We start from the raw sequence: 19559 nt of genomic DNA, 5'->3' as shown, positions 1-19559 counted from the left end.
GGACTGACTGCGAGTCAGAACCAACTAAGAGGCGGTGGTGTTTCCAGCACTGCTCGGATATGTTCCGTATAAGAACATGATGAAATGGATATCCCAACTCGACCGATGACCTCAGAGAGAAAATAACTTGCCCAAAGTCACATAACAAATTAGTAACAGAATAAGAGCATCATTTTATAGACAAAAAATGAGACAAGTCCTAAGAGTCCAGGGATCTGCCTGGGTCAGTCCAAGATTTCTGATTCCCACTTCAAAGTTGTTTTCATGATCTAAGGTATTCTCCTCAACCCTGAAAAATAGCACTTGGCTCTTCAGAAAATCGGGAAGTAGTGCTATCCAGATTTTTTTGTTTGTTTGTTTTTAATTTTTCAAGCATTTTATTGTACTTTAGGTGTAAGTTTACAGAGCAAATTGTAACTTTTCCCAACCAATGAATGATTATTTTTACTGTTATAATTTTTTAAATCAATTCTTCAACAAAATTCTAAATTAAAAAGAGAGAGAGAGCAGGTTTCCTGGTAAGATAAGAGACTGCTCTGGAAATAAACTTACCCCCATGGCCCAACTTTCAGCTGAACAAAGAGATCTGTAAGGAGAACTATAATACTTGGGAGGTAAGTACATCTTAGAATTATCAACCGTTTGAGATCCAAAGGGCAGCATTTACCCAAGAAGAAAGTTCCAAAGGGTGAGGAAGGAATGGGGAATGGAGACAGGCACCAGGGAGAAAGTGGGGTAAGTGATGCTACATTTTGGGAATTGCAACTAATGACATGAAACAAAATGTGTCTCGCTTGTTGAATGGAAAACACTTTCTAAAAAATAAAAGCTGCAATAGCAACCGAAAAAGTATTTTAAAAACAAGAGTTCTTCAAGTCCATCTAATCTCCCTCCAGCTTGGTGGTACAGAGACGCTTTCCTCATTTCTATTTCCTGAACCGTCGTTTACTTCTGAAGGTTTGCTATTTATCTAATGTTCCTATCCAGCATCCAAAAGACCAACGAATGCCACCTTTCAGCATTGACGTTAAAGAATAGATTTGAAAATCGCCCTCCTCCCTATTAGCCCCAAAGAAAGGGAGGACAATGAAACTGTTGAATGCGGGTGAATCTTTTTGTTTTATTTCATTTTAAACGGAGAGGATTTTTGTTCCCTCAAGGACAGTATTACAGTCATGGTCACAAGCATGTTAATGTGTCTACTTTGCAAGAAGGTATGTGCTACAAGTCATGCTAGTCATTTCAACAGCATTCTGGCAGAAATTAACGACATTTTCAGTTGTGTCAAATGTGCCATGAATAGCATATTTGACTCTGCCTCTGGGTAAAGAAGTGGGTCCTTTCAGTAAAGTGGGAGAAAATAATGTGAGGGCTTCTTCGTAGAATGTCCTCTGCTCCAGCGACCGTCAGCCCCTTCGGTTCCCACTAAACTTCTCAGCTATTTTCTGCAGTTCCAAATCCATTGCAGCCAAGTTTTCCAGTTCTCTTTCCTGGAAAATGCAGAGAAAGGAGGCATGAGGTCTTGGATCGATTGCTTTTGCTTTCAGTTTGAGGAAATGTAGCGAGAGAGGGGGATATTAGTTCAGCACAGGTTAGAAATGCAGGGGCCTGCGCCCACCCAGTGCCCATCTGAAGGAGCAATTCTGGAACCTAGGCATCTTTGTTTTGACAATCCCTCAGGAGTCGAAGGCTCATTCAAGTTTGAGAACCACTGACCTACGCAATCCATAGTAAGGGGGCAATAGCTTGGGCAGGAACTGAAGTTGTTACCTCTCCCAGATTTGAAGTTCTGGTTTTCCTAGCGCATGATGAGTCCCTTTCCTCCAACCTTCTAAGAGCAAATAAAGACAGAACTCAAAACCAAATCAAATCCACTGCCGTCAAGTGACTTCTGGCGACAAGGAACCTATAGAACAGAGTAGAACTGCCCCATACGCTTTCCTGCAAGTCTTTCTGGAAGTAGACTGCCACCTCAATCTCCCAGGGAGCTACTAGTGAGTTTGAACACCCAACCCTTCGGTTAGTAATTGAGCACTGACTGAACCACTGTGCCACCAGGCAGGTATTTTTCGTTAAAGAAAGAGGAAAATAACATTCCCTATTCTAACACCAAGAAACCTCCAAAACAGTGTTTGTCAAGCTTGACTAAAAGCTCGAATCACCCGGAAGCACTAAAGTCTGGGTGCCAAGGCAGCACTCAGTCCCAGACAAGACAGAATCTCGGGGGCAGGGGCACAAGGCACCACTTTTTGTTTTGTTGGTAAGCACGAGGGATCCCAGTGTGAAGCCAGGACTTCGAGCTGATGCCCTAGATTCTAGGGTCTAGAAGGAGGTGGGCAGGTCTGAGGGCAATGACCGAAAACCAACCCCAGAGGCTCTCTTCACTCTACTCTTAGGGTGTGTTCTCATGGCAGATTGTTTCTCCCCACCAATCTAGGGTCTAGAAGGAGGTGGGCAGGTCTGAGGGCAATGACCGAAAACCAACCCCAGAGGCTCTCTTCACTCTACTCTTAGGGTGTGTTCTCATGGCAGATTGTTTCTCCCCACCAATTTCCACATTCATAACAGATCATCTTGGGCATCATATATTCATATCAACCATTTTACAACAGCTCAAAACGGTACCTCTTCCTCGGTCAGAACTCTCCGGTTGTCCTTTTCATTCTCTGTCACTTCCAGCGTGCCCAGCGGCTCCTCGGAATCGTAGAAGTCCGGATATTCGGCTGCCTTCTTCCTGTAGTGCAGAAGCTGGTCCAGCTCAGCCACTCTGTCATACTGCCTTTTCAGATCCGGCTTGGGAGGCCGGGGGAACCTTCGCTTCTCGTATCCCCAGTTCACATCCTCCGCAAAGGGTTTTTTCTCCCACCAATCATAGCTGTACTCTGGGAAGACATTTTTCTCGTTCAAAGCCAGCCCGTTTTCCTCTTCTCCCTCAAGAAAATTGTCATCCGTGTTGTCCTTTCTCTCAAAGCGGCTGCTCTTCCACTGAGTGGGGTCGTAGTAGGGATTGGACAGCTCCCCCAGTCGCTTCCTCTTTTCGGCAGCATGGTGGGGTGCAGATTGCTTATCTGGAAGCCTGACTTCTTCTCCGCTCTCTTTGGGGGCTTGCGGGTCCTCCTGGTGCTGCCACTGGCCTGGGAGGCCTGCTTCACCGTAGCTGAAGTCGGGCAGGCCCTGCTCATTCCATTCACCCTGCGGATGTCTCCCTGCTGGCTGCAGCTGGCTTTCCTGCCCCCGGCGGCGGGATCCTTCTCCCAAGGACCTTGCCTCTTCTCTGGTGTCCACAACCGAATAGGCACTTGGCTCCCTGCCCCCGCCTCTGTGATGGGCCCTCTTTCCCGCTTCATAGCCTCCTGCTTCTTCCCTTCCATCCCTCCCTCTGCGGGGCCCGTTGTCCAGCTGGGCGTCCAGCCGAGCTCTCTGGTCCTCCTCCTGGCTCTCCTCCCCGTGAGGCCTGGGTGCCAGCTCCTCCTCGCTGCCTCTGCCCCCGAACGTTGCCCCTTCCAGGTCCTCCGGAACCCAGGCACGAGGGCCAGTCCCCACTTCTTCCCTGTACTCGGGTTCTTCTTCTGACGCCCTGGAACGGGTGGAATGGCGGTCCCTCTTTTCCCCCAACCGTGCCAGGTGCACGTGTGGGTGCTGCGAGCCCTCCGAGGGAGGGTGGTGCTTCGGCCTCCAGCGTCGTTCGGGTTCCTCAAAGGCGGCGTCTTCCTCGCCTTCCTCGGATTCTTCCTGGCGCCCAGGTGGGCTCTTCGCCTCGTGGGGGTCTTTCTCCTGGCCCCTTCCCACCTCCTCTCCACTCTCTGGACTGCTCTGCTCTCGGCTGTGGGTCTCCTCCCGGCTGTGGGTCTCTTCCTCGGATGGCCTTGCAGGCTGCTTGTCAAGGGCGACTGTTAGCTCCTCTTTGTTGTTGACCGTCGCGGGGTTTCTCTTGGTGAGAAGGGCGTTCTGTGTCTTGCCTGACTCCTCAAGGTGTTTCTCCTTGGCCTTGGCCTCTCCCCCGAGCTCCCCTCTCTGATCTTTTCCTCTTTCTTCTTCCTCCCTACCATCGTGCTCGCTCTCCCTGTAATGGTGTGCCTTTGGTTCTATGGAGACTTGACTGGCAGCGGGATAGAGACTCCCTTGGGGCTCGCTCACTTCTTCTCTGCTGTGTCCACCTCCCTGGGCCCATTTCTCTTGGCCTTCCTTTGCAGGCTCTTGGGAGCCTTCTTCCCCTGGGCTTCCCACTTCCTCCCTGCTTGAGGGCCTGTGGCCTTCGAAGGCATCACTTGAGTCTCTTAACAATCTGACTTCAAATTTTTGGTTTTCGTTTTCACTTTTTTCTTCATCTTTGACCTCTTTTTCACCTATGAGGAAAATACAACAGAGTAAGTGGAACCACAAATGACCGTTGTTCAGCCCGTATCGGCCTAGCTAATCGCTACAAATCCTCAGGACACTGAAGATTTGCTTGGGTGAATTGTTAAGTTAATAAAGACTAGGCTTAGATTCCTTTGAAAAGTCAATCGTATGAAAGCTTCTGGCTGTGTTTAAATCTAATAAAAAATTCTTTTGGCTTCTATGTTTTCATAATACCCAACCAGCAGCTTGTGTTGCTCCTATCAGGGATCAAAATGAAATCCGGAAGTGGCTTTATGAAATACTACAATTTTGAAACAGAAGAAACCTTAGAATGTTTCCAGTTCAATCTCCTCTGTTGGCAGATAAGGGAAGTAAGGTTCAAAGAGGTATAATTCTGGGCCATTCTTTCCATATTTATTCTAAGTAGTGGGTGAAAAGTTAGCTAGTGTGACTGGGTCTAAATATAATAATAATAAAGAACCCTAAAAGAGAGAGAGAGAGAGAGAGAAGTAATTAGTTAATATAATCCAGCTGAAAAGATTTCACTAGCTATCCCAAATGGAAACTATTAGGATCCATTGTGCTTAATTTTTTTGTGTGTGCTTAATTTTTTTATGACTATTTTATCCATTTTAAAAATGATCTAATCAACTGTGTAGAGTCAATCTAGTAGTGAGGGACAGTGGCCATTAGTAAATGGACATCCTAAGAAGGGTCTAAATTCCTCCTCTGAGAAAATGACACAACAGAGGGACGATATACTCCTTCCTTCACTCAGGTGCTATTCACCCAGGTGCTGAGGAAAAGGTATGACTTTTGGCATTCTGAGGCATCTTTGTGTTTCTTGAGTCAACAGAAGAGGTCACAAGTGATATTTTAATTAAATATCTTTCTTCCTGCCCCCTTTTCAAAGGTTGATAGTTCCTTTACTGGATCTTCTCTTCATTCAGGGCAGCCCATGGAAGGAGATATGCAGCTAACATTTTTTGAATTGTTAGCTGGGAGGGCTTAAAGATCCACTTACTTCACTGAGTTCAACTGGAAAGCCTGACACTCAATTAGAGCTGAGAAGTTTCTGGTCCGTCTCAGAAGAGGGACCGTCACTTCCTGCCTTTGCTCACTCCTTTATGTTCTCTGTCTGGCCCTGGTTGGCATTTGAGTCTGTAACCCTGGAGGAACCTTGAAACCCTCCTCCTCTCAACATTTTCTCAGTAGACTGTCTCTAGAATACTTATAGACACGTGTCCTTTGAAGTGCCATTGAGTTCATCCCTTTTTATTTTACTTTGAGGAAATAGACCCAGAGAGGCAAGAGTTCTTCATCAGAGCGCAGCAGGGACTAGAAGCCATATCTTTTATTTCCTAGTCTGACCAATACTCATCCTACTGAAATCTGACCCTTAGTCCATTTGAAAGCAAAATGGAAGATGGAGTGAAAGGAGCAAGGGCAAACATCGGTGCAGGGACACAATTATGCCTGCAATGGGGATTCTTACTCTTCTTCAGGACTTGGCGGCACTCGGCGGTGATGGGTGGAGCGTTGGACTTCAACAGAGCATTGGAGAGGACCTCAATGATGCAGCGAGTCACCTGGGGGGAGGGGGGAACCAGAAAGTAGTTGGCAATAGCTGTGGTCACTGGGAAGCAGAACTACTGTCCGAAGAGTCAAGTCTGTGGCCTGAACTGATGCAGAATCCTTAACACATGGATACAAAGGCCCAGGACGGCAGTGAAGCAGCCCAATAAATGGAGACCAGCAGGGGAAGCGCTACAATGCAAGACAACATTGCTTCGATGTTACTTTGAGAAGGGAAATAAATACCCACTTAGGAACAGGTTGGAAAGGGAAGGTTGCAATGACACAACTGTCTTCCAGGACACAAAAACATCCAAATGGGGATGTGGGACAAAGGGCAGTATGGATATTCCTCATCCTTATCTCCTCAGGGATGAACTTCTGGTTTTATAAGCCTATTGTTAGGAGTTTGGTTGATTGGTTAGCTGGTTAGGGGGTAGAAGAATCTAGTGTTGAGATTCTAGACTTATAATTCAGCTTACCATTTCTTCATTGTGGTTCCTGTTATCCACGGGCATAGAACTGACAGCTTTGAAAGAGAAAAGAAATTAGAGATGCCTTGAGTTTATTTTTGCAAGCAATGTGAATCAAAACAATCCACACATTACTTGTTCAAAGAGGCAGAGTTGGAGCTGAGGAGAGTAAAGACAGTTGGGGAAGACTGGCATGCTAGCCCTCCCTAACCACAGCAGTGACTCAGAGAGAGTGGGGTGTGTATGTGCACTGGGATAGAAGGGAAAGAAGAGCTTTGTATTAGGGACAATGGACTGTGTGTGTGTATTGAATATATATATTCAATTATATAAATATAAATTGAATATATATTCAATTCCCAGATACAAGAATCTTTGGAATAGTGGACATGTTCTTGACTGAGGTGTTGGTGATACAGATCAAAACACATAGCATTCTACTATGTGAAGGAATGTTGTATTTCAATTTTAAAAAATTTAGACTGCAGCCCCATTTCAACATTCCAATGCTCTCCAAAGAAAGGATCTAGCTCATTCTCTCTTAGCGTCAATACATCCTTCCCTCTCTGCTCCAGCTCTTTGATGAATTGTATGTTGTTTTATTTAGAGGTGAATAAAAGTTTGCAGTTCTATAGGTATTACTAAGAATATATTTTAGGCATATGTCTATAATATATGTACATTCAAACATACATTTCCCCCCCTCCCAGAAACAGCATTATAATTACTTAAAGTCACTTGGCTAACACATTTGCAAACTGAAGTAGCTTAGGAATTCTATATTTAGGTTCGTACAGAAATTAAGTTAAATCATTAAGTTATAAAGTCATAGTGTAAGTATTTTAAGACTTTGGGCAACTGAAGATCTTAGGCATTTTCTAAAGAGATGAATGTTCCTTATGAAATACTTAACTGAAAAGAGAAAATTACATCATTCAGATTGGGACCACATTAACCTGCATGATAGACAACAATTGGGCAAAAACCATGAGTCTGAGGCAAAATGAAGCAAATATTAAAGTATTGCTAACTAGGAAAACCACATACGTCTTACAGCCCACTTGTGATTAGACATGGGACATTTTAGCAGTCCTTTCTTACTTGAAAGGGGAAGTAGCTTGGAATCTTCAGTCCCGTCTAGCTGTTTATGAGTAATTTGAGGTTATACCTACTACTTGTGGGGCTTGGTTATCAAGGAAAGTACTAGAATTACAAAGAAGTTGTTCTATGGGAAAGAATAGCTATTGGAAGCTCTAATTAATAATGTAAAGATCCTTAAAATGTAAATTTAAGTTGAAATCAAGGGTGACATTACTACATTACAGGATCTGAAAGTAACTCAAAATGAGTTGAGGAAATAACAAAATGCTGCTGGAACCAGCTTCCAGAGATGCATGAGGTCTATCAATATTGTTGAAAAGCCGAGAAACCATTTGATTGAATACCCCGACCCCAGGGCAAAAGTGTGTGTGGAAATGTTTGAATATATGCTTGTGTACACACACCACACACACACTGCTAATTTTCTCTAGCAATGACTTCAGCTTAATTTGGCAATGAATTAATGCTATCTTAAGCCCATTTGAAATCGAATCCAGGCCATGAGTATCTGATGTACTAGTGAGGTTCTGTTTTTTGAGCTGGGTGTTGATTACATGGGTATGTTCCATTTGTGAAAATTGTATTAAGCTACACAATTATGATCGAAACAATTTTCTATATGTATATTATACTTCAATGAGAAGTTGAAAACAAGCCAAGTCTAAATAGAACGAGGGTACCCACCCCAAGCTGTCTTCCCTAGCCACCCCAAATGAACAAAGATCTGTGATGCTTTCTGCCTACTGCTCTCCCCACTTCATTTCTCTACAAAAACATGCTTATGAATATGAGGGTGATTCAAAAAGTTAGTGGAAAAATTAATTGGAAAGATAATGAAGTTTTTCCACAAACTTATTGAAACACCATCATAATCAAGTTCCTCCATTTTTGTCCACAAGAGTTTCATGGATGAGCTTGCTTATGAATCTGTGCCAATGTTGTATTTCCCTTGCCCCATTTTGTCTAAAGTTGTATAAAGAACAAGGGAGGCATGGAATTCTCCTAAGGCACCATCAAGTCCATAATATGAAGATAGACATTTAACAAATGGTTTATGAAAAACATCTGGCTTATGATGATATACTTCAAAGGCTGATTTTTAATATATTTACATTTTATGAGCTTCTTCCTATGTTCAATGGGCATTTGAAATGCTCTTGTCTTCTTAGGAAATGCTTTAAGAGATTTTAATTTTCCAGTGTCATTTTTTCCTATTAAGACTGCTTTATTTCTCATCCCCATTTTTACTTTGTCATATGTGATATTTTCCAGTAGAGAAGTTCAACGCACTTACATATGAGCCCATCTCCTCCATTCTGCCAGCATTCCCTGGGCCAGATGATGACAATTAGGATTTTGAAAAGCCCAGTGCAGACAAGTATTCTAGGTCCCAGAGACATGAGAAGAGCCAGCCAGACCAAGAGCAAAGTCCTCGGCTGTCAGAGATGGAAGCTACTCAAATATAGTTGTTTTATGACTAGTAACCAGATCTTTTCATTCCAAAATGATTCCTCTCTAAGTCTCTGCTCCTCACTCTCACTAATTAATTGATATAGCATAGCATAGGGCTAAACCTAGAAATACCTACTTAATTTATTCATCATACTCAATTTTCCTTTTTAAAGCTTGTGCTGGGGTCAATTGTTTCTAGAGGCCCACAGTTGCCACATCTGTTGACTCATTTGTAAGGTCTGAGAAGTGGCTAACAAGCAATGAAGGCCTTAGCGTTCTTCCTGAAATGCAGTTCAGACAAAATCCAGATGGCCCCTTGGACCACTGGGGCCCAGTATGCTGGCCTGTGCTTTATCCCCCCATACAATTATTATTTGGGAAGACTCCTACATCGGAACTTGCTCTGTCCAGCTGAAATCTGTATAATCCTCTGGAAAACAATAACAGTGAGACAATTACTCCCCTCATGAACAAGGTGGTACACTTAGAAAAGCAAAACCCAGCTTCGCCAAACCTTATTTGGTAATCCAGTTTCTTGCTAATGCTTTTCACCCCTCCCCCAAATGTAAAATAGCTATCATTTAATTGTTTTTATTACTTATAGGTATTGACAGATTGAGAACAATGATCAGATTTAGCAGGGGAGAAATTGTTTTCAAACTCTAAAAAAGGCAATAGCTCACATTTCTTAGCAGAGAACAGTTTTATTTCTGTTTCTCAGATTGAGGCTTCTCACCCCTTTTTTGATCAAACATGATTAGACTTTGCTTGTGAAAGATCTTATGCATCTTGTGAGACATCTAAATGCTGCATGTCCTTTCCAACAGAATCTGTGATGTAATGTAAGAACCAAAGGCATGTTGGTTACCACTAAAGTAGTTTATTGTCTTTTCATAGGAAGTGACATTCACAGGCTTAAAATAAAACCTCATGGTGATTTTGAAAGTGAAGTCCTCAAATAGTAGGACAATTTAGAAGTAGTGCCTTGAGATAAATCTAAGAATAACTTCTTAAGTATTAATGACTCATAAACTAAGTTAAATAACATATTAAAATGTAGCTTTAAGATAAATTAGCTTTTGTGGAGACAGAAACCATTTACCTAGTTTAATGGAGTGATCATGTGATTACTTTACTCATAAGAGTATTTAGAGGACATGATAGCTTGGTGGATGGTTGTGGCTCTATCTCCAGATGCCTTTCAAGTAGGAAATGAACCAGATGGTTCCCTGAGGCTCCCCCCAGCCCTGTGATTTTGCTAAATGATAAACTCTGCTTGAGGAATATCATGTCTCATTGCCAGGGCTCAGGAGAGAAGGGTGGATGGAGAATGGCTACTAAGGGGTAGAGTTTCTTTGTGAAATAACAGACATTCTGAAATTTGATAGTCGTGATGGTTGCAAATAACACCACACACACACACAACTTCCATCAAATCAATTCCAACTCACAGTGATCCTATCCTATTGGACAGAGTAGAACTGCTACCTAGGATTTCTGAGGCAAGGAGACAGCCTCATCCTCTGAATGGCTGGTAGATTTCAACTGCTCAGCTGATGGGTTTGAATAGATGACCTTGAGCTTAATAGCACAACACATAACCCACTTTATCACCAGGGATCCGGTGATTGTGGCCTATCTATGAATATACAAAAACTATGGAATTTTACATTATAAAGCATGAATTTTATGATATGTAAATTATATCTAATTTTTTAAAAAGAATATGATTCTCCATTTTAGCTGCTAGTGAAATATGAAGCCTCCTTAAAATTTTCCCTTGCATAAGAGATTCATAAGTAATTTAGTACCACAGTTAAATAAGTCCCACAAATGTCACTGATTTCCTGGTCTTTAGCACAATGTATACCATAGCTTCAGCTTCTTAAACAATTCATTTCTATGAAGTGTTTTAACCACAAAGAACTCCTAATTATTCACCAGGTTTTCTTTAGTTAAAATTAAGTTATTTCTAGGAGACGTGTAAGACTAACGAGAATTTTAGAAAATGACAAAGTATGTAGCTTGCAATAAAATAAAACTTACAATGGAATTTCATTTTACATCTTCATAATTTTGATCCAGGAATGGCTGTCCACGAGAGCTTCATGTTTATGGATGACAATATCCCAATTCTAGTTAGGACTGTCAATTTCAGTTAAGAACAATTTTCTATGAAGCCATAAAAATGGCAAAAACAACCACAAAAAAATTCCTTCCAGTTTATTCTAATGGTTTACTTATTTCTCAGTACTCATAGTGATTTTATTCATTTGAAACACACCCACACCCACACACGTTTCATCTCCCCAGAGATCATATCTTTGGATAGAAAGTAATTTTAAAAGATTTAACTCCACAATCTTCCACACACAAAGAGGGAAAATATCTACTGCTTAAATTTTAATCCTCCCCAACGGACTAAAACTTTCTCCATGAATACTTTTATGGCTAGTTTATATTCTAGTTACTTTCATGGAACATAAAAGTCAAAATGCCTAGTGTACTTTTCATTCATAACTCAAAAGGAGGAAAAAAAGATTCGAGTTAGAGATTCTCTTGCTGGAGATAGAAATACAAAACAGACAAACAATATACAAAACTTGCATATACAGAACACATTCTGTATGACCGTGTTAGGAAAAAAATTATCTTATTCGCATACCGGATTTACTTTTAACTCCTCATGTTTAGATATAATAGGAATCATGAAAACGTATACCAGTGCCAGCCTTCTAAATTCCATGCACACAGTCTGCCATCCTGCATTAAAGATGCAGAATCAGACTGTAACAGTGTCTCCCTAGACGTGTAGAGAGGGTATGATATCTTAGAAGTGAGCACAAAATGTGGACTTTCTTCAGAGGTGAGGGTCCCTTTCTGTTTTATAGGAAAATTTCGAGAGGAAAAGTCTGAGACTTTCCTGGCTGGGCTAGGAAACCCTTCGGCTTTTTCCGGGTCAAAGAGTGGGGCGGGGGGAGGGAGTTTAATGGGGCGGGGCACCTAAGAAGAAACAAAATGTATTACCCCAAACTAGGGGGAACCCCTCTTTCATCCTCCCGCCCCTCCCTCCCCATGCTTATCTGCCCGCTCAGACGCCGGGCGGCTGGCGCTGTCCGCGGTGCTGAAGGGCCCGCCGCGCCCACTCACTCACCGGCCAGCACCGCGGCTCCCAGGAGGCCGAGAAGCACCGGCGGCTGCATGGCCCGGCTCGGGCGCGGAGAGAAGGTGGAGGCGCACCGGTAGGGCGGAATGGGAAGCAAGATGGAGAGGCTCCGGAAAGCTAGCCGTGTGTCGTGGTCCCCGCGGTGTGGTGTGGTGCGGTTGGCGCAGACCCCGCTCTTATAAAGAGCAGGTGGGGGCTGTACGGCGGGCAGCCAGGAGGCGGAGGCCCCGAGCTCAGCTCTGACGTCACGAGGAGGCCCCGGGGGCGGTGGCGCAAGCAGGCGGAAATTTACGCCAGTCCAGTGGCCCGGGAGCGCGGGGTCTGGAGCCGGGGTGCGTAGGAAGGCGCCAGGGAAACGGAAAAGATGAGGGGAGGCAGTGTAGATCTAAGCGGGGAGCAAAGGCGGGGCCGGAGAGGGGTCCCCCTTGGCTGGACCCAAACTTCCCTCCCCCACCCCACGCCTCCAAATCAAAAACAAAAAACAAAACCTGCTTAAGGCCATGTACCGATCTGCTGAAAACATGGCTAATTCTGTTTTGGGTCTCCACCACTCCGGAGGAAAAGAGTGCTAAGCATCAGGAAGACTACCTGGTTGGTGAGTGGTGATGGCTTCAAATATAAAAGGTGCAGCCAGAGACTAGAGGACCTGGACTGCCTTCAAATTTGTGGTTTTGGATGTATCTGCCTACCCGTGACTTTCTGTTTATCCTATCTGCCTTGACTCGGAATGCACAACACATCCAACATGCGAGTATATTTACATCCAAAAGCACAAAGTCTCCTTCCCACCCCCAGCCCCTCCAATTCCTCTTTGCAGAGCCAACAAGACTTGACTACTCTGCTGTTTTGTCTTAATTTATTTTTGTGGTACATTTTCCTGTATAGCTGTACCTTCTCAATGGCTGCGTCAAATCATCTTGAATGAGCACATCAGACTTTTTTTTAACCAATCCCCTTTCTGATAGGCATTTATTTAGGTTGTTACCCTTTGGCCTTTTTTTTTTTTTTTTTTTTTACTCCTTTTACAACCAGTCTCAAGAACTGGTGACAGCACTGGCGATCCTGATGTTTTCTTGCTGTGGGAAATAAATGTGCTTGTTAGAACTATTAAGTTCCTACCAGCCTGGTGCATCTCCGTTTGCTTTAAACTTGAGGTCCAAGAGTATTTATTACGTGCTAAAAGAAGGCGAACACAATTTCCAGAATATCCGTGACACGGATTTCCTCTGGACTGGCACAAAGGCTGCATCAATGGGTTTGGGCATAGGAACAATTGTGAGGCTGGCACAGGACTGTGCAGTGTTTCAGTATGTGCATAAGGCCGATATGGCTCGGAGCCGACCCTATGGCACCTAACAATAACAACGAGGAACTGAGGAAAACAGAAAAGAAAAAAAAGCAACACACAAGTACTTTGTACAGCAGAGAAACCAGAACCTCTGGGAGCACAAGCTTCGGGAACAGAGTGAGCCTACATTTGGGGTGACTCTCAGAGAAGGAAGAGCTCTGATTGTACAGCTAGTAGAGGTTTGATTTCCTTTCCTGAAAGTTATGAAGGCTCAAACTCTTTTTGCATGAACAGATCTTTCTGGAAAGGCTAGGAGTTTTTATCAAGACCATAGCCACCAAACATCTAAAAGAATAGTGTTCAAAATTATATTAGTGGGCAAGTTGGTAAGATCTGTAAGTTACATGATCATATCTATCAATGTTAGCTTCTTGATTTTGAGAATTGTGCTGTGGTTATACAAAAAGAGTGTCTTTATTTTAAGGAAACAGGCATTGGAGTATCTAAAGGTCAAGTTTCATATGCACAACTTTCAAATATTTCTGCAAATAAAAACCACTTAACAATAGCGTTTGCGAGAGAATGTTAAAGCAAGTGTGGTCAGTGTCAGCATTTGGGCAAGTGAGGTGGAACAAAACAAAACAAACCCACTGCCAGGGAGTTGACTACAAATCACGTTGCTGCTAATGTTAGATGCTGGCAGGTCGGTTCCCGTTCACAGTGGTCCCCACACAGGACAGAGCAAAACACTGTTGGGTCCTGCACCCTCTGTACAACTGTTGTTATGTTTGAGCCCATTGTTTCAGTCGGTCCTTCTTGTTGAGATTCTTCTTCTTTCTTGATGACTCATACGACAGGGTAGAACTCTTTCTAAGGGTTTCTGAGACTGTAGATCTAGTGGGTTGATCCATTTACCTGGTGTTTAGCAGCCCCATGCTTAATCCACAGTGCCACCATGCTCCTTTGAAGTGAAAAGCATATGGATATTTCTTTTTGAAATCATTTTATTGGGAACTCTTACAGATAACATACATTCCACAGTTCAATCACATCAAGCAGTATTGTACAATTGCTACCACAATCTGTTTCAAAACATTTTCTTTGTTCTTGGACTCCTTGATATCAGCTCCTCTTTGTCCCCTCCCTGCCCACCATACTCCCCAGGAACCCTTCTTTTCTATAATATATATATATATACATTATCATATCTTACAGAGTCCCATAAATTCATTCACATAACATTCTGTTGTTCGAGCCCATGAGTGGGGTTATACCGTCATCAATGCTATGAGATCCCCATCCGCCATTCCCCCTTTCCCACACCCCCAGGGAACCATTACTCCCGAAGGGCTATCTATCTTGAATTTCATGTAGCAAACAATCTCAAATACACAAATGAACATGTGTAAATCTAACACGATTGATGAGGTAAAACCAATAAAAACCATAATAGTAAAGGGAGGAAAGGTTGAAGAACTAGCGGACAGTTATGTGGTTCATCAGTGCTATATTGCACCCTGGATTTTTCATCCCTTCTGTGTGGCCCTTCTAAGAGGGACTCTCCAATTATCTTAGGTGGATTTGGGGTCTCCACTACATCCATGCCCCCTGACATCCATTTGATTGCTTGTTTTTGAACTTCTGGTACCTCTTCGAATCAACACCTCATGATCACACAGGCTGGTCTGCTTCTTCCATGTGGGCTTTGTTGCTTCCCTGCTAGATGGCCACTTATTTGACTACAAGTATATGGCTATTTCTTATACTTTCTTTTTCATTTTTCAGAAATTATTTAAAAACAAACAAACAAAGAATGTTCTTGTCACCGAAGAGTCTGGTAAGACTCCTGTAAAGTAATGGGGCCAGCAAAGGGAGGAGTTCAGTAAGGTCCTTGCTTGGGTGCAGATCTGTGAGCAGTTCTCCTGTTGAAACTATATCCCCAACTGCTCTTCCCAAGCACCGATTGCCAGTAGTCCTTTGAATTCACCACCTTTAGGAGTATTCCTATGTCTGTCACATTATCTTTACCAGCGATGTCCCTTCCCTTGTCCTCTTGGAAACCCTGGTGTTCATTCATGTCAGTGCCATCTTGTGGCTTCTCAGACTGGCCTTGAACTGCGTTTGCTCCTCATCGAGTCTCGATATAGGAAAGAGTTCTCATGATTTTTTTTATTGGATTCTGAAAAATAAAGGGACTCTAAACCACATTCAGATTTAACTTTATATTATTATTCTTTTTAAACTTGTATCATTTTCCCTTTCACGTGTATATCCTCATGTATCAAAAAGAAACGAGGAAGAACAATAACAAGAACAGAGCAATTGCTGCGAGAAGCATTTCTCAGGAATTCTTTCAGAGCAAGGCCAAGGAGGGAGACCAACATTTGGCCTTAAGATCCTGGGTTTAGATATTTGAACAGTCACATTTCCCCCACATCCCCACCCAATTGTCCTGGACATTTTTATTGAAGTGAGTATCTTTGTACACCCGCTCTGCAGTGTCACTTGGGGGTGGGGGGGTTGTCTTGAGCCCATATACACTTGGGAGGTTTCTAAGCCCTTATTTGTGTTCCTTGTTCCGTTGTTCATTTTTGGAATAGTACCCCCCTTTCTCTATCACCATGGTTTTTAAATAAGCCTCGGTATCGTGTAGAGAAGGCCTGCTCACCCGGTTTTTCTTCATGGAATTTTGGCCATTATTGTCCCTTTGATTTCCATACAAATTTTAGACTCAACTGTCAAGTTGCCTTTTAAAAATATTTGTTAGAGTGTGAATAAGAATTTCACTGATTCTATAGATCAGCTTGTAGACATATGGCATCTCTCCAATATTGAGAATGCTAATTTTTTGGTTGATGATTATGTTCTAGATGTAATTTGAAGGTCAGGGCTCTGCTCTGGGTTATAAGTCATGTGTGGGTATGTTATACAGATTTCTCATCCTCATTGGACCAGTATAAAAGAAAAAAGTCATAGAGGAAGTCCACTTCTCAGGGAGGCTTTCAAAGAAGCACCAGGGAGGTACACAAAATAACTCCTGTAGGAAACAAAATCTAGAATAAACCATGGTTTTCTTCTTGTGGTTCCAGCCAGAAAAATGAAACCAATACAGGGAGCGTAATACAGGAAAGAATACAGAGGTGTTCGAAAAGCTGAGAGGCCACAAACAGAAAGATCAATTTTAGGAAATCCAGGGATCAGCAACTGCAGGCTGCGGCTACACGCCATGGGTCTGGAAGGATACAAGATGTGGGACTGTTGGGTCGTAGGTATAGATAGTATTTAGTTTTGGTGCATACAACCAATGTCTTTTTGGAAGTGGTTGCATTAGGGGCCAAGATTTAAATCTGGGTTTAGGTTTCTCTTTTTGGAGAACGAGAGTTCCCTCTAGTGCCCAGTGAGAGGGGCTGGGGGGCAAATCCAGGATGGATGGAGGCTAGAAGGAAAAACAAAATGTTTCACTTACTTCACACATTTGTTTCAGGCTTGCACCTGGTGACAAAAATTATTCCTGCTTACTCAGTAGTAATGTACAAAGAGGCAAGGCAGGAAGTTACACATTGGAGAGACATTTTATTCATTTCCATTATTTTTTTAATGGTCTTTTGCTTTAGTATTTATTTCTGAAATTGATAGCAGAAATATCAGATCAACATGGCAGAATGAAAACTTGTTCCAATCTCCTTCCATGCCAGGTCACAGAAATGACCAGCAAGGTCTTAAGATAACACAGACACACACACACACACACACACACACACACACACACATACTGCTGGCTCCATGCCTCCAGGTCCCTTGTCCTCTTCATAGCTCATTGGCTTGATTTCCATCTGGAAAGGTCTGCATTTCTTTGTTGGATAGCTTTCTCTGGCCACCAGAGTCAACTCTGTTGTGTAAATCAGAAGCTCTGGGGAAACAGGGCTCCCATGGAGAGCAGCCCTCAAACAGTGGTTGACAGAAGTTGGTATCAAAAGCTCATATTTTCAGATCCCTCACCCAGTGGTGGGATAACTGACATGTATGTTCTACATGGGCTCCAAGAAGAGCTCCCCAGTAATGCTGGCCTTGAATTATGTACTGCAGAACCTTTCAATAGCAAGTTCTTTCTGGCTGCCTTTTCATCCCTGTCTTATTTCCCCACTCCTATGTTTGTTTCCTGTAATTATTTCTAAAATAGATTCCCAAAACGAAAAATCAAACCCACTGCCATCAAGTTGATTCCAACTCAGAGTGACCCAGTGGAACAGAGTAGAACTGCCCCATAGGGTTTCCAGGAGGGTAAAGCTTGACGGGGCAGGATAAATCTTTGTTCTAGAATCTAGAAGTGTCTCCTAGACTTACAAACACAGGACCAACCTGATGAGGCTGTCACTCACGTAATCTGTGTAAAGGAAACCAGACATGTAAAGGGGATTATTTAGAGGGAAAAAAATATTTTAAGAATATTTGAAGAGAGCGAGTCCTATGTTATTTGATGATGTTTCCTCCTACCTCAACCAAAGGAAGTTACCCATGAGAATGGCTTATAAAAGTGGGGCTATCTGCAGTAATGGAGACTGAAATCTCATTTCGTGGTTAGATGTTTATTGAGCAGAGGAAAGCCAGGTAGACAGACAGACAGATAGCTAGATGCTGTGGCATTAACCCTGACTCGTGGTGAGTTTAATGTATACCAGAATGAAATGTTACGTAGTCCTCTATCAGTCTCTTGACCATCAACATGTTGAAATCCATTGTAACAACTATCGTGTCCATTTATCACACTGAAGGTCTCCTTCACTGTTGCTCACCCCCACCCCCCACCAAACATGATGTCTTCCTCCAGCAATTGATGCCTCTTGAGGACATGTGAGAAATACGTGAGTCAGACAATATTCCGCTATCATCCAGAAGATTTTTACTGGCTAATGTTTGGAAGTAGATATCCAGGTCTGTCTTCCTATTCTGTCTTGGTCTGTAAGCAGCAAAACCCTGTTCATCATGGGTGACTCTACTGGCCTATAAGATACTAGTGTGGTAGTTACATAATCGTGTGTCAACTTGAAGATATTAAGAGTGAAGGGGTGGAGTCTAGCCTGTGAATCAGGTCACAGCCTGATGTTACTTCCTTGTGGGTGGTCTTTTCATGAGGATTCTGGGAACGTCCTATCTTTCTCCTGAGAGGCAGGCCAGACACTTTCTCTGTTTCACCTTCCTGGTGAGGAGCCACGCTCAGAGGGCTGGATGAGCGAGCACTGAGATGCTTCTACCAGCATTGGCTCCACAAGACTTTACACCCATAGCCTGTGATCTTCCTGCACTCGGCACCATTGCATGTGCTCTGTGAGTCTGAAGAGGAATTTATGGACTTGTATTGGACATATGGGCTAATATCAGACTTACGGACTTGATCTGGACTGCGCTGGGAAGTTTTCTCAATATATAATTGCTCTTTGACATAAAGTTCTTTCTTCAACATATTTGAGTGTCAGTGAATTTGTTTCTCTAGGCAACCTGGTCCAACACAACTGGTGACATAGCTTCCAGCATCACAGCAGTATGCAAGACACTACATGTGAAAAAGTGATAGAGGAGTTGTGGAGGAAGCCCATAGACCTCCCATAATACCAGAGAAGAGTTGGGTTGAGGTCAGAGGGCAATTTATTATATATTCTCAAGAGTTCATAGACTTAGATGAAGAAGGGAAAGGTAGATGAGGAGGCTGGCTGGTAGCAGCTAGCAGTGACAGGGTGTAGGGAGAGAGAACAGTAGCTGGAGTACCTGCATGTCCAGAATTTCCCTGAGGCCAAATGGGCTCCATACAGTGTTACTGGCCTCAAGCCATCCTGAAAGATCCCTGTCTGATGAAGCAACACTGTATTCTGAGTATACCTTCTGTGGTAGTTACATAATCTGGTGTCAACGTGAGACTATTAAGAGTGAGCGGGTGGAGTTTTTCCTGTCAATCAGGTCACGGCGTGATGACCTCATTTAAAACCACGAAGGCAATAAATAGCTTCACTGGAGGCCAGATCCACACTCTTTGCTTCACATTCCTGAAGACACACCTCTTGTTTTAGGTCGACATGACGGACGTGTAGAACCCAGAAGTGGCCCTGTGCTGGTTGTTTTTCAAGCCTCCCTTTTACAGTTTGCCTGCTGAATTCCCTGGGCTCTTCTC

At 43.1% G+C, this 19559-nt stretch overlaps 1 protein-coding gene across 1 annotated transcript; it reads right to left on the bottom strand.

Moving 5' to 3' along the window:
• Positions 1-1100: 1100 nt before the first annotated feature.
• Positions 1101-12309, bottom strand: CHGB (chromogranin B). The gene is made up of 5 exons (XM_004698165.2): positions 12097-12309; positions 6399-6445; positions 5837-5930; positions 2626-4346; positions 1101-1490 (listed from the first exon to the last, which is right to left on the bottom strand). Exons 1-5 carry the CDS (start codon positions 12143-12145, stop codon positions 1407-1409), a joined length of 1995 nt encoding a protein of 664 aa, XP_004698222.1. The 5' UTR covers positions 12146-12309; the 3' UTR covers positions 1101-1406.
• Positions 12310-19559: the final 7250 nt, after the last annotated feature.

This window comes from Echinops telfairi, unplaced genomic scaffold, assembly GCF_000313985.2.
Source record: "Echinops telfairi isolate 266 unplaced genomic scaffold, ASM31398v2 ScPeMD7_5592;HRSCAF=6446, whole genome shotgun sequence".
NCBI lineage: Eukaryota > Metazoa > Chordata > Mammalia > Afrosoricida > Tenrecidae > Echinops > Echinops telfairi.
This window is presented reverse-complemented; position numbering and strand designations above follow the sequence as displayed.

Coding starts and splice junctions, on each gene's coding strand:
- CHGB (XM_004698165.2), bottom strand. CDS start 12,145: ATGCAGCCGCCGGTGCTTCTCGGCCTCCTGGGAGCCGCGGTGCTGGCC. Junction 6,446..12,096: donor GGGAGCCGCGGTGCTGGCCG/GTGAGTGAGTGG, acceptor TCTCTTTCAAAG/CTGTCAGTTCTATGCCCGTG. Junction 4,347..5,836: donor CCGCCAAGTCCTGAAGAAGA/GTAAGAATCCCC, acceptor TTTTCCTCATAG/GTGAAAAAGAGGTCAAAGAT.